The sequence below is a fragment of the Gopherus evgoodei genome, chromosome 2, assembly GCF_007399415.2.
Source record: "Gopherus evgoodei ecotype Sinaloan lineage chromosome 2, rGopEvg1_v1.p, whole genome shotgun sequence".
Classification (NCBI taxonomy): domain Eukaryota; kingdom Metazoa; phylum Chordata; order Testudines; family Testudinidae; genus Gopherus; species Gopherus evgoodei.
The window spans coordinates 212,201,049-212,213,630 of record NC_044323.1 but is presented as its reverse complement, the minus strand read 5'-3'; the positions used below and the strand labels follow the sequence as shown (position 1 = coordinate 212,213,630).

Below are 12,582 nucleotides of genomic sequence, written 5' to 3'. Positions count from 1 at the left end.
ACTTGGGTTTCATCTAAATTGAAGTAGGGTAAGTAAATTTCTCCAACTAGAAAAATCAAGGGTAAGGCTGAGAACTTTCTCTTTTGGGGACGAGCCGCCTGAGGGAAGACTGACCTCCAGAATTCCCCAAACTTAAAACTTGGGGAGAGAAAGTCATGATGACAACAACCAGGCCACTCTAGCTTTTTACTAGTTTTAGTCTACACCTGGAGGAGGTCCATGTGGAAGAAATGCTGTGCAAGCAGAACATTATTCTCTGGCTTCTGGACTGCAATTCCAGCCCCTGCTCTGAGAGCCAGGAGACTCAACCGAAGAACTTGCGCGCAAAAAAAAAAAAAAATACCCATTACCTTAAGTATCATATTTTTCTTTTTTGTTTCTTTTGTTTTCATTGTCTGGAGATATCGCAGTCTAGTTTAGCCTTTCTATTTTTAAGGTGTGGAAATGTGCATGCATAAAGTCTGAATGAGGAAGGTACCAGAAGGAGAGTTCCTTTGGTCCAAACAGCTCTAAATACTGTCAAATAAAACTATTCTCTAAAGTGTGTTTAAAAGTCCTGAAAGGCATGAAATTTCCATCTATAATTTCTGGTAAATAAGAGTGGTGAAACTTGTGTTTATAATACATGTTAACTGACTCCCTTGATAATAACACAGATGGGGGAAAGAAAGGTAGCTGCCAGACAAGAACTGAATTCTAAGAAGGTAGATTTATAATTAGCTCTGAGGTTGTGCTCTAGACATTAGATGGTTTTGATTCAGTATTAATCAGCTCCAAGTTAGAAATCTGACTTTGGTTACAAATCTCAACTAATCAAATTTACCAACCAGGAATCCTCTGTAAAATGTGTAAGTGTTGACTGGTTTTATATTTGATTATTTAACTGTGATTTTAACCCCAGTCCAATACTGAGACTAATGTATTGATTTTTATCTCAATATAATAATTTATTGCTTTAGTCTGTAGTTTACTATTAGTAATAGCTTAGCTTTGGTGATATATTTTCTTGATCTTATTTTTAAGTGTTGTTAAACTTTTATAAAAATATACTTAGTCACATTTCTTTTAATAATCATGGTTTCTAAATCGTTAAGAACCTGGATGGATACCAGGTTGTTAATCTGAATGTCTAATCAGCTCCCTCTAATTAGTCTTTGGTTTTCATGTTACTTGGTTTTGTATGGATTTTACATTTCTTATGTTTTCTACTAATGTGTTTCTTAATAATTCAAACAGTGTTCTAAGATAAGCGTGTTACTCAGTTCAGGGCTATACGCTTAATTACATTGATAAAATATTAATTTTAACTAACATTTACAGTGTTACTATTATAATTGCTTATATCCAAAATCTCTCACAGCACAACTAGTTTATAGCATGTAATTTTCTGGGGTCGGGGAGAAGCATGCTCTTAGAAGAGAATTATATGATATCTTTAAATTAAGCATCACAAATGTTTATGGCACTGAAGAAAAACATGGTCCTTGTGCAGAGAGCTCTTCTATTCTAAGCTCTTATGACATATCAAGCTGTAGCAACCAGGTAGAAGAGTTTGATGGGTGGAATAAAGATTAGGGTTAAAATTGTATATGTTCCATGCAACTGCTTTGGTTTTTATGTTGTACAGGTGTGCATTAGTTCAGTGTTAATATTATTGCTAATTTTTTTACAGCGTCTTCAAGACGAAATCACAAAACTTTCTCCAACGTTGCAAAGAAACGCTTTGTACATCAAATCTGTGAGTAGTAATCAGTCATCACCATTCTTGTAATCTTATTAACTTCATCATGTTGACAAGAACTTTCTGGCTCAAAACACTGAGTTGTTACTGGAACAGAATGTGTTGAACCTTTGCAGATTTCCAGAACCAAGAAGTGTAAAAATCTGAGCAATTTATTACTTCATTTAATCCAGAGGCTCCAGTCAAGATGTGGCACTTTTGTGCTAGGTGTTGCACAAACACATAGGAAGACCCAGTCTCTCTAAGAAGAGCGTACAATCTAAGAAAAAAAATGCTAAATGTCTAAATTCTCTGTGAAAATCTGAAGTATAATGAATCCCTCTAAATATTTTCTTATTTAGTCCAAGATTAGTCGTTTGCCTGCCTACCTGACTATTCAGATGGTTCGATTTTTTTACAAAGAGAAGGAATCAGTGAATGCCAAAGTTCTTAAGGTCAGTAGCAACCTTCATTAACATTATATTGACGTTTAGAGTTTTTATAAACTTGAAGATCAGAATTTTATTCTAGTTCATTAACACTTCAGACAGAATACGATCTGCAAGTATTTTTGCTCTCAAAATACTCCTTATATAGACAGAACATCTTCATTCCAAAAGCATACAGTATCTTTGAATAAAGAAGTATATTGAAACTGCCACAAAAACTACAATGTCAAATTAAATGTTTTTCTGCATGGGACTGAAGTTAAATTGGCCTGATGCTATTAAGCATTTTTTACCCTGTCTTTCACCATTAGTTCAGAGGAGAATGTCACATTTGCTACTTTGTGACTATCCTATCTGGGGTGAGGGCTCTTGCTTTCAGCTTACTCCACAATCAACACTCTGAGGGGAGAACTTCCAAACTTAGTGGGCCTATTATCTTTGCCTGACTGCTTCATTTTGTGGTGTTCAGGCAGTAGAGCTGCTTAGATTACTTTGTGACTGTCCGACAGGGAAGAACCTGCCTCTCCACCTGCTTTTAGGAAAAGGAATGAAAAAGAAAATGGAAATTACATAAAATAAAGGCTTGTGTGGGCCATTTATGATATTACAGGGCCACCAAGAAAATGTGTGCATGTAGAATGGAAGAAGGATGTGTCAAATGAAAGCAGGAAGGCAGAGGCAGCTTTAGGTATAAGAAGCCTCTTGGGGCTTTACTTATTTGGAGGGACCTATAATCCTGTACTGCTTTGACACTCTCCCTTTCCTGAAACCCACTGAAAAGCAGCACAAGAAAAAAGTCTCGCTTTCTTCTAGCACGAAGTAAAGGCTGTTTTTGAGAGAGGTTGGAAAAGATCTGAATGCTTGCATGGAACAGATCCTATATACAGTACTCTGTTTTGCATAGTGACACATTTTAGAGGTGAGTAGAGAGATTGCTGCAATGAGGGAAGATGTGAAGGTGTGCATAGCTATAGAACACAGATGTGCCAGTTAATATGTAGCTTGTCAATGGGGTGTGTACATGGGGTTATTTGTTTGCACAGCATATGTAACTAGGATGTAGGTGTGTTTACTTGTGGTGATTATGCATGTTTTTGTCCTCTAGCTATGCCACTACAAAGTTGCACAATAGTGATTGATGTTGCTACTTTGGGCCACTTTGAATACATAGTTAAAAAGTAGAAATTTTATAGTGGGCCTAAGTCAATTAGATTTCAGTTAAGAAAAATTTAGTATACACAAATCTACAAAATAATTTTCCCAAGAATTCAGGGCAAGTTCTATGCCCGGTTTTAAATTTTCATCTTTTTTTAGTTTAGACTGCAAGTATACATTTTTATGCTCAGCAACTGAAAAATGGCCATGCATTTGGTGCCTAATAGTTAGATGCCATTAGTGACTATGCAACTGAAAACAGTAAAAATAATGTAGTTAGCATGCCAAAAGCCAGTTCTTAACTCCTCATAGCTTTAATTTTACTTGCCTGTATTTAAAACCAAGGAAGTGACAATTTCTGATAAACATCAAGTCACATGTAGTGTTTAATTCGGTAATTCAGCACAAATAACTGTCTCCCTTCTTGAAGGTTCATATGGGAGATTCAGCATTTGCCAAATTAAAAAAAGAAAATAAAAATATCTGGATATGAGACAAAGTATGGAAAGTTTCAGCCCCAAAGGAAAGCTAAGATTTAGTGAAAATAGAATTATGATAGAAACTGAGTTTCAAACTTGACAGCATTGAGAATGACAGGTGCCAATTATGTGGTAGTGGATGGAATAAGAGGCCCTTTTCTGCCTGGGCTGGTTCTTCACTGCCTTGTGTCCCTGCCAGCAAGTCAGATGCCTGCAACAGGCTTCCAGGAATACTCAATGAAAGCTCTCCCTTTTAGTGGAGCGGGCCCATTAGCTGATTGGCATCATGCAGCTCAGGGAGCGTGGCCTACTATTTCAGCAGTGCAGCTTGTATACCCTTCAAACTTAAAAATGGATTGATCTTGGCAGATAAATATCTATTCCTACAAAGATGAAATGACATAAGAACTAGGGGTCAGAAATGAAATTAATAGGCAGCAGGTTTAAAACAAACAAAAGCAAGTATTTTTTTCATACAACATAGTCAACCTGTGGAACTCCTGGACAGAAGATGTTATGAAGACCAAGACTATAACAGGATTAAAAAAAGAACTAGATAAGTTCATCAAGGATAGGCCTATCAATGGCTATTAGCCAGGATGGACAGGGATGGTGTCCCTATCCTCTGTTTGCCAGAAGCTGGGAATGGGCAACAGGGGATGGATCACTTGATGATTACCTGTTCTGTTCATTCCCTTTGGGGCACCTGGCATTAGCCATTGTCGGAAAACAGGATACTGGACTAGATGGACTTTTGATCTGACCCAGAATGGCCATTCTTATGACAACAAGTAGTACTGTAAAAGAGTAAAATAAAGAACTGTGCTAGGTGTGAACACTTTGAGAAAGCATTCACTAATTGTATTTAAAATGAAATTACAAATTTGTATCAGTAAGTAGTAGGCAATCTAAACTCTATGCTCAGATATAAATAACTGAATCCCACTGAGATGTCAGTTATTCAGTGTATCTATAGAGAAAGGACTGTTGACATGTAAATGTTTGTATTGACTATGTTTTAGTTTGTTGCAGCTTACACCACATTGGCCTGTTACAGGAAACACACCAACACTGCCCCATATGCAGATATACATACATACTTGTACAGTAACTCTTCGCTTAAAGTCATCCCAGTTAACATTGTTTTGTTGTTATGTTGCTGATCAGTTAGAGAAATGCTCGTTTAAAGTTGAACAGTGCTCCCTTCTAACGTCGTTTGGCAGCTGCCTGCTTTGTCCACTGCTTGCAGAAGGAGTAGCCCGTTGCAACTAGCTGATGGGGGGCTTGTAACCAGGGTGGACCAGCAGCCACCCTATCAGCTCTCCACTCCCCTAAGTTCCCTGTGCGGCAGCCACCCAGCAGGCTATCAATTGCCTGGCAGTTCAGCTGTCCCTCCCCTACTTCCATGTGCTGCTCCTGCCCTCTGCCTTGGAGCTGCTCCCTGAAACTCCTGCTTGCTGTGTGGGAGGGGAAAGAGCGGGGGCTAATGTTAGGGTGTCCCCCTGCTCCCCACTTACCCATCTCCATAGACTTGGGGAACACGGGGGACACAACAGGACTCAGGATGGAGGAACTTGCTGGTAGCAGCTGCTGGATCAGGAAGTTGAGACACTTAAAATGGCAACGTACTTAGAGTGTGGTCAGCGTACTTAAAGGGTCAGTGCGCATCTCTCTCTCCCCCTTTCTCTTTCCCACCTGCATTGTGTGTGTGTCTGCCTCTGTCTGCATGCTGTCTCTGCTCCCTCCATTTGTGCTGCCTTGTAGAGTGTGAGGTTACATTAACACCGTGTTAACCCTTGAGGGCTCAGCCGAGTGCTAGTTCATCATTTAGCACTAAGGCATTCCTCAGGAAATATCCCACCCTCTGACTCCACCACCTCAGCTAAGCTTCAGAATCATCATTGCTGTGTACACTATAAAATTGATTAACACTTACACTGTATGTGTGTGTATATATAAAATAGTCTTTTGTCTTGTGAAAAAAATTTCCCTGGAATCTAACCCTCCCCAGTTACATTAATTCTTATGGGGAAATTGGACTCGCTTAACATCGTTTTGCTTAAAGTCGCATTTTTCAGGAACATAATTACAACGTTAAGTGAGGAGTTACTGTAGTCAGTTTTTCAGCAGAGAGGTAATCGGACAGTTGTGTGCATTTCTATAACATATATTATCTATTTTATAACATCTTAAATTATTTTCTACTTTTGAATAAATCAAAAAAAGGCAGAAATATGGCTACGTGCATTTAAATTATCAGAGGGGATTGGCTTTCTATGGAAAAACACTTCTTTAATATGGAATTCTGAAGTGAGCTAATAGCCTGACTCTCTTTTGTAACTTTGTTCCTAGGATGTCAAATTTCCTCTTATGTTGGATGTATATGAGTTATGTACATCAGAACTTCAAGAAAAGATGGTCCCATTTCGGTCAAAATTCAAGGATCTAGAAGACAAAAAAATAAATCAGCAGCCAAAGAATGTAGGTTACATGACTATTTCTTAGCCATTTTGATTTATGTAGTATCCTAAATTGTTTTTCATATAATCAACGAAAGTGGGATAGCATGTCTTAAAGCTAATATGTATCGAGTCATAATTTACAAACCTGCATGTTGACATAATGGGCCATAGTTTGAATTTTTTTTATGACTTAATCTATCAAATCCCTTGTTTTAATTCCACAAGCTGTTCATGGAAAAATCTCCATCTTAGCTTCTACACACAGTTGTAATTGGTGAGCTGAATAGTAGATGCTTTAGATTTATTCAATGTATGAAAAAGTGATTTTTTTTTTCAATTTCATAAATTGATATGTTAAAGCAATTTAAACTGCAATTTTGTGGGCTGTGAAAGCTGCTTATTGTGTAAGAGAATGTTGACCTGGTCATACCAATGTGCTTTAATGTCAGTCATACCAACTTTAACTTAAAAGGACTTGCATATAAACAAGGCTGTGCCCAGGGAAAGTGATCAGCTTTGTTTCAAGAACCTGGAGTATATGTCTTTCAAAACTCAAAGTTGGAATATTCAGCAATATTTGGGGAAAAAAATACATGCTTAATCTGATTAAAAAATTCACCTCACATGACATAAGTCTCATCAAAGGATAGGGCAGAAAAACAATTCCCTTAAATATTACACATTATTTTTCATTATCTATTGAAAAACTGAGCAAAATGTCTCACATACATACATGTACAATATTGTCTAAGTGTAACAAAGCAGTCAGCATAGTTGTTTGAATGGAAAAAAGTGTTGTATGCCAGCTCTTACATGGGAGCAACTTGTTTGTTGCTATTTCCTGAAAAATCAGCTTCTAGAAAATACAAGTTAAATCACTCTTACCAGACAAATATGTTGTTTGTGCTTTAAGTTTAGTAGACAAACTGTTCCAAAAATATGGTGCAGTTGATCCTTTTTTGGTAGCTGGAGACCAGTCATATAGAACAAAGTGTTTTTGCTATGCATAAGTATTTTCTATAAATATGTAAACTGTGACGTGCCCAAATACTGCTGCTTACTGGCAGATCATTTAAATCTCAGTAGAATGAAGATGTTCTCTCAGCTCTATATCCTAAAAGGGTGCTAAGTGGTTGTGATGAGTATTGAATTGAAGAGCAGGAGTAGATGTGGGATTTACGTGCTTTGATTTTTCCTTATAGAAATATCCTGTGCTGTAACAGTTTTGTTGTATCCTGTATACTACACTGTTGTATAGTACACTGATCTAGGTTCTTCTTTTAAAAAGAAGTGTTAAGTTGTATGTTAAGCTATACCACTGTATAGATATTGCTAAAGTTGGACTGTTCATATCCCATGCCCCAACAACTTTCATTTCAGTCTTTGGAGGAGGATTTTTTTCCCTTTAGATGAGGGAGAAGAGGTGTTATTGTGAACAGAATTGATTACCGTTTAGTTTGTCTCGCATCTTTTTATTTTCCTTTCTAGCCTCTCCCCTGCTTTGAGTGATCCTAGCAAGAGCTGAAAACTTTCTATTGCAGAATGTTGTTGGCACTCCAGTCCATTTTCAGCTGCTTATTTTGTCCCTGTTGGGTGATTTTGGGTGCCAACCTTGAGATCTTAGTGGTGTCATTTTCAGAATGTGATGGCTGAGCATATTTTGGAAATCAGGTTTCATTAAGGTGTTTCATATTAAGCAACCAAAAAAATCAAGGCAAACAATCTCTTGAAAGATGTAGGCCGTAAATTTGATACAGGTATAGTAAAGCATTTTAAAATTAATCATCAAAAATTGTTTTCCAGTCTAGTAAAGGTGATGGTGCACAGAAAGAAGTTAAATATGAACCATTTTCCTTTCCTGATGGTAAGTGAATTTTGAGAGGTTTAATGTCAATTTAAAACTTGTATCCTAAGTAAGCAATCTTGTAAAATTATCTTGTATATGGGAAAAAATCTGCCCAGCAGAGAACTTTATTTTTCATGACTTTAAAAATGAATTATCAGAAACCCTGGTGCAGTGTAATGGAATGGAAAGATTAATGGCAAGTTGAGGCAAGTTTGCTGTCTGTTTAAGACACTTCCATCACAGAAGCCCTATATTCATTCACGCGACAAGCAGATTACATGCTGTGCACTGAGAGGCACTTGCATTGTGATATACAGTTGTTTTCCTGTCTCCTGGCTGGGAGTTAAAAGTTGAAGTCCAAAGTCAGAACTTAATTTAAATAGAAATACTTATTTTGTAATTACCATGTTTTGGGTTTTGTAATTAGTACACTCAACTCATTTCTCTTATAGAATCCAGGCTTAGGATACAAGCAATGAAAAGTCCGCTTAGGCAGCAGGTGTAGCAATGCAAGTTCAACTCCTACTCTATTGTGGTGGCGGTTTGACACTGAATGGACAGGGGCAGCCAGGGAGTGGGTATATTGGTGGTAGAGCATTCAAATGATGATCCATTGAACAGATGAGCACAGATTGGTCCCTTTGGAAGCATAGTACAGAACTTCTGAGGGACAAAAGACATGGGTAGTGTGAGTTCTCATCCAGTTCAGGTGCTTGTATTCTCCCATTTCAGATGCTGCTATCCATCTGTAACAGGTTTTTCCTCGCTTCTGTGTTTACAATGATAGAGACCGCAAAGGAAAACAGCTCCTTTTTTCAGATGTATTTAAGATGCAGATTGAAAAGTAAAACCTCAATGAGTGTAATTTAAGCTCCATTTTTAAAAAAAAATCTAAAGCATTGTACCTTACATTTGATTCTAAGAAGTCACGACGTAGGGAGATACTGCCAGGACTGAGCTGCCGATTTTAAAGTAGTCTTCGCACACAATGAACAATGGCACATGTCATCTACATACTTTCAGTAAATAACCATGCAATAAGAAAATACTTGTCCATGTTTCCGTCCAAGTTCACAATAAGAACAGGTATAGGAACTTCAAAATAAGTTTCCTCATAACACATTAAGTTACCATGAAGAAAGAGAATTGTTTCCAAAACTAATGTTGGCAGGAAAATGAGATCTGCTTTTAAGTTCAGCGTGCTCTCAAAGATAGCTTACTGGACTCAGCAGGATTTCTTCTATCCCAATTCAGATTACAAAATCATTTCGCCTTTTCTAAAAGAAATAACCCTGGTAAATAGTTGACTTAAGTGATGCATTTAGTGTGGTGATAAATTACTACATGTGAATGGTAGTGACATCATTGGGGTTCCTTTCAAGTTGAAAAGCATGAATGGACAAAGTTATTAAATCTGCAGAAACTGCTGTTGATCTTTATTGACCTGAAATGTTCTATTTCATATTGACTGTAGAACTATGCTGTAACCTGCAGTAGAGATCTGTACATTACTCCTGCATTTGGGTTTTGATGCATTGTCAAGCCAGCAAAATCTAACTCTTGGTACAAGGAAAAAGCCGACCTGGGTTGCTTAAAACCATTCTATTTAAATGGAAAAATGTATTCTCTGCAATAAGCAAGGTTAAAATTTTTAGTAATGTCAGGGAAAAGTGGAAGGCAATAAATAAAAATTGACAGAAGCCGACAACCTGTCCAACATTTACTAAAAATACCTTGAGGGGGACAGAGTGCTGGCAGGGGCTTGCAGCTGGTCTGGCAGCCCTGCCCCAGAAGTCAAAGGTCCTGAAAGTCACAGAATCCATGAACTCTGCGACAGTCGTATCCTTAGTCATAAGTATTGTAGTCTAAAGGTGATTCTGGCAAGGCAAGCTTAAACTGCATGCAGAGTTGTTACTCATTAGGCTGTGTGTCTTGCATGTAAAGTCTATTTACTATGTGTAATCAATATGGTGCAATTTTTCTCTCCAGATATTGGCTCCAACAACTGTGGTTTTTATGAGCTGCAGGCAGTGCTAACACATCAGGGAAGATCTAGTTCCTCTGGTCATTATGTGTCTTGGGTAAAAAGGAAACAAGGTAATATTCTTTACAATGCTGTTAACTAACATACAAGTTAACCAGTGCAGTTATGTTTTTCATTTAAACAAAGTATTTTTAAACAGGGCCTCAGTATTGCCTTTTCTTCCTACGGGATACTAGAAATAATTCTTAAATTATAAACCTGTAAATAATACAAGTATCTTTTTGGTTTTTGTAGATGAATGGATTAAGTTTGATGATGACAAAGTCAGCATTGTTACACCTGAAGATATTTTGAGGTTATCTGGGGGTGGAGACTGGCATATAGCTTATGTTCTACTCTATGGACCTCGCAGAGTTGAAGTAATTGAAGATGAAGCTGAACACTAGTCTACAGTTTTAGTGGTTCCTGCCTAGGTGTGAAATAAATGTTGGTCACTGATCATTTCTTTATCCCTGGAGCTTTAGCATTGGAGACAATTTGTTCAAGCCCTTTCTCTTCACATGAAGTGGGAAATTAATCTGTTTGAAACTGATTCATGTACCAAACACTTACAAAAAATCATTGGACTGTACTGCTGCTCACTCAGTGGTAATAGGACACTTATTTACCTAAGGATAATTTTTTTTAATCTAATTAAAGTGAGCCTCCCTCTGTCTCTTCTAACTTCAACCAAATATTTATTTCACACCTATTCTTACATCATTTGTTACTCTTGCATGGTTTATACCACTTGTTCAATAGCTGTCCATCCTTTGCCTTGTCTGACATAGAAGGGAAATTGTCTCCTTGTGTAATTCAGTGCTGCTGCCCATAACCCACACAAACATGGTTACAATCAAGTATTTGTCCAGTCTGACCTGCTGACTCAGTCTGTTCTGTTGCTGGCATTTCATGTCTTTAAAATAAATGGTGATCAACAACAATGATGCTCTTTAAAATTATCCTTTCTTTGTCTTGAAATGTGACACGTCATCTGTGCTTAGAGCAGGCACTTACTTACACTGCCTCTTAAACCATAACTAAACTACAAGTGAATCGTGTCATTGTCCGCTAGCAGTACTGTTAGCACCTACAGGTAAATGCTATTGGTTCTTTAGCAGTTTAGTTTTTAAAAGCTGGCTCTGTAACTGGTTGAGCAGTATCCTAAAAGTAACTGTTGGGTTTAGTTACTACTTAGGTTCTAGTGCAGGGGTAGGCAACTTATGGCACACGTGCCAAAGGCACCATGCAAGCTGGTTTTCAGTGGCACTCGCACTGCCCGGGTCCTGGCCACCGGTCCAGGGGGCTCTGCCTTTTAAATTTAATTTTAAATGAAGCTTCTTAAACATTTTTAAAACCTTATTTACTTTACATACAGTAATAGTTTACTTATATATTATAGACATATAGAATGACCTTCTAAAAACATTAAAATGTGTTATTGGCATTAGAATGAATTAGAATGAATAAAGGCTGACCCCTCTTCTAGTGGCATGTCTCTTCCCTTGTCCTATGAAAAAGTACCCCTTGAGTTGCTCAGCAGGAAAGGTGATTATACCTGAAGCACTGTCAGATGGAGAAGTAACCCCTACTGAATGTTCAAACTCAAGACATTTTAAGGTGGAAGTGGGTTTTTCTGGCAAGTTGTTGTCGCTTTAAAGCACATTAAATGGAGGAAGTGTCTATCTTGCTGTTGGAACAAAAGAGCACTTGTGCCTGTATGGTGGTAGCACCATTTGTTAGCTATTTCTCAATATTAGCTATATTTACTTATGCCCCTAAAAACAGTGGATGTAGAACAGGCCTGACTGTCCAAACCACTGATAATTGTCCACAAGAGGTAGGTTGTACCACTTTAACTCTACTGATACAGAACACAAAGCCTTAGAACAGTTTAAACTGTTCCTGCTGTTATGCTCAGGGATGTTTAAATTTCAACAGCTCAACATGTGCACAACCATGGGGAAGTCTCAAGCTATGCATTACTCCACTTAACTTGCCTTCTGAGTCCAGTTAGTAGAACTATGCAGAGCACTTCTAAACTTAGGTGTCTGTTGTCTGTGTAAGTTAGCTTCTGCTGGCAACATATAGTACATGGCCTAATTTGAGTCAAGAATTGCTCTGCAGCCAATATTTTAAATTTCTATGTATTTTGTCAAATTATCAAAATACCAGTCAGCAAATGAGTAACACTACAGCCAAAAAAAAATAGAACTTAGAGTAAGTCATTTAAACTACACTACAGAAACTTATTTCTGCACCCCTCAGAAGCAGAGCAAAGTCTCAGAGGAGCTGAGGAAGAGGGAATGAGCCTGGGAGTGAATCTGGTTGGGTATGGATGGGAGAAGTACAGAACAGCTTTTTTTGGGAGGGGCAGAAGGAAGAGGAGTGGGCAAAGCTGACCCTAAGCCTATTCTACTCAAGCAAGTACATCTGCCCCTTTCCCTA

General features: G+C 37.8%; 1 protein-coding gene across 2 annotated transcripts in view; it reads left to right on the top strand.

Annotated features, from left to right (window-relative positions):
- USP14 (ubiquitin specific peptidase 14) overlaps window positions 1–11,079 on the top strand; it is a 37,385-nt gene extending 26,306 nt beyond the window's left edge. For both annotated transcript variants that reach the window (XM_030552879.1, XM_030552880.1), the window contains exons 11-16: window positions 1,673–1,738; window positions 2,083–2,175; window positions 6,156–6,284; window positions 8,069–8,129; window positions 10,101–10,208; window positions 10,390–11,079. In XM_030552879.1, the coding sequence (XP_030408739.1) occupies window positions 1,673–1,738; window positions 2,083–2,175; window positions 6,156–6,284; window positions 8,069–8,129; window positions 10,101–10,208; window positions 10,390–10,541 (609 nt within the window). In that variant the 3' untranslated portion in view covers window positions 10,542–11,079. The remainder of the gene's footprint in view (window positions 1–1,672; window positions 1,739–2,082; window positions 2,176–6,155; window positions 6,285–8,068; window positions 8,130–10,100; window positions 10,209–10,389) is intronic.
- Window positions 11,080–12,582: the final 1,503 nt, after the last annotated feature.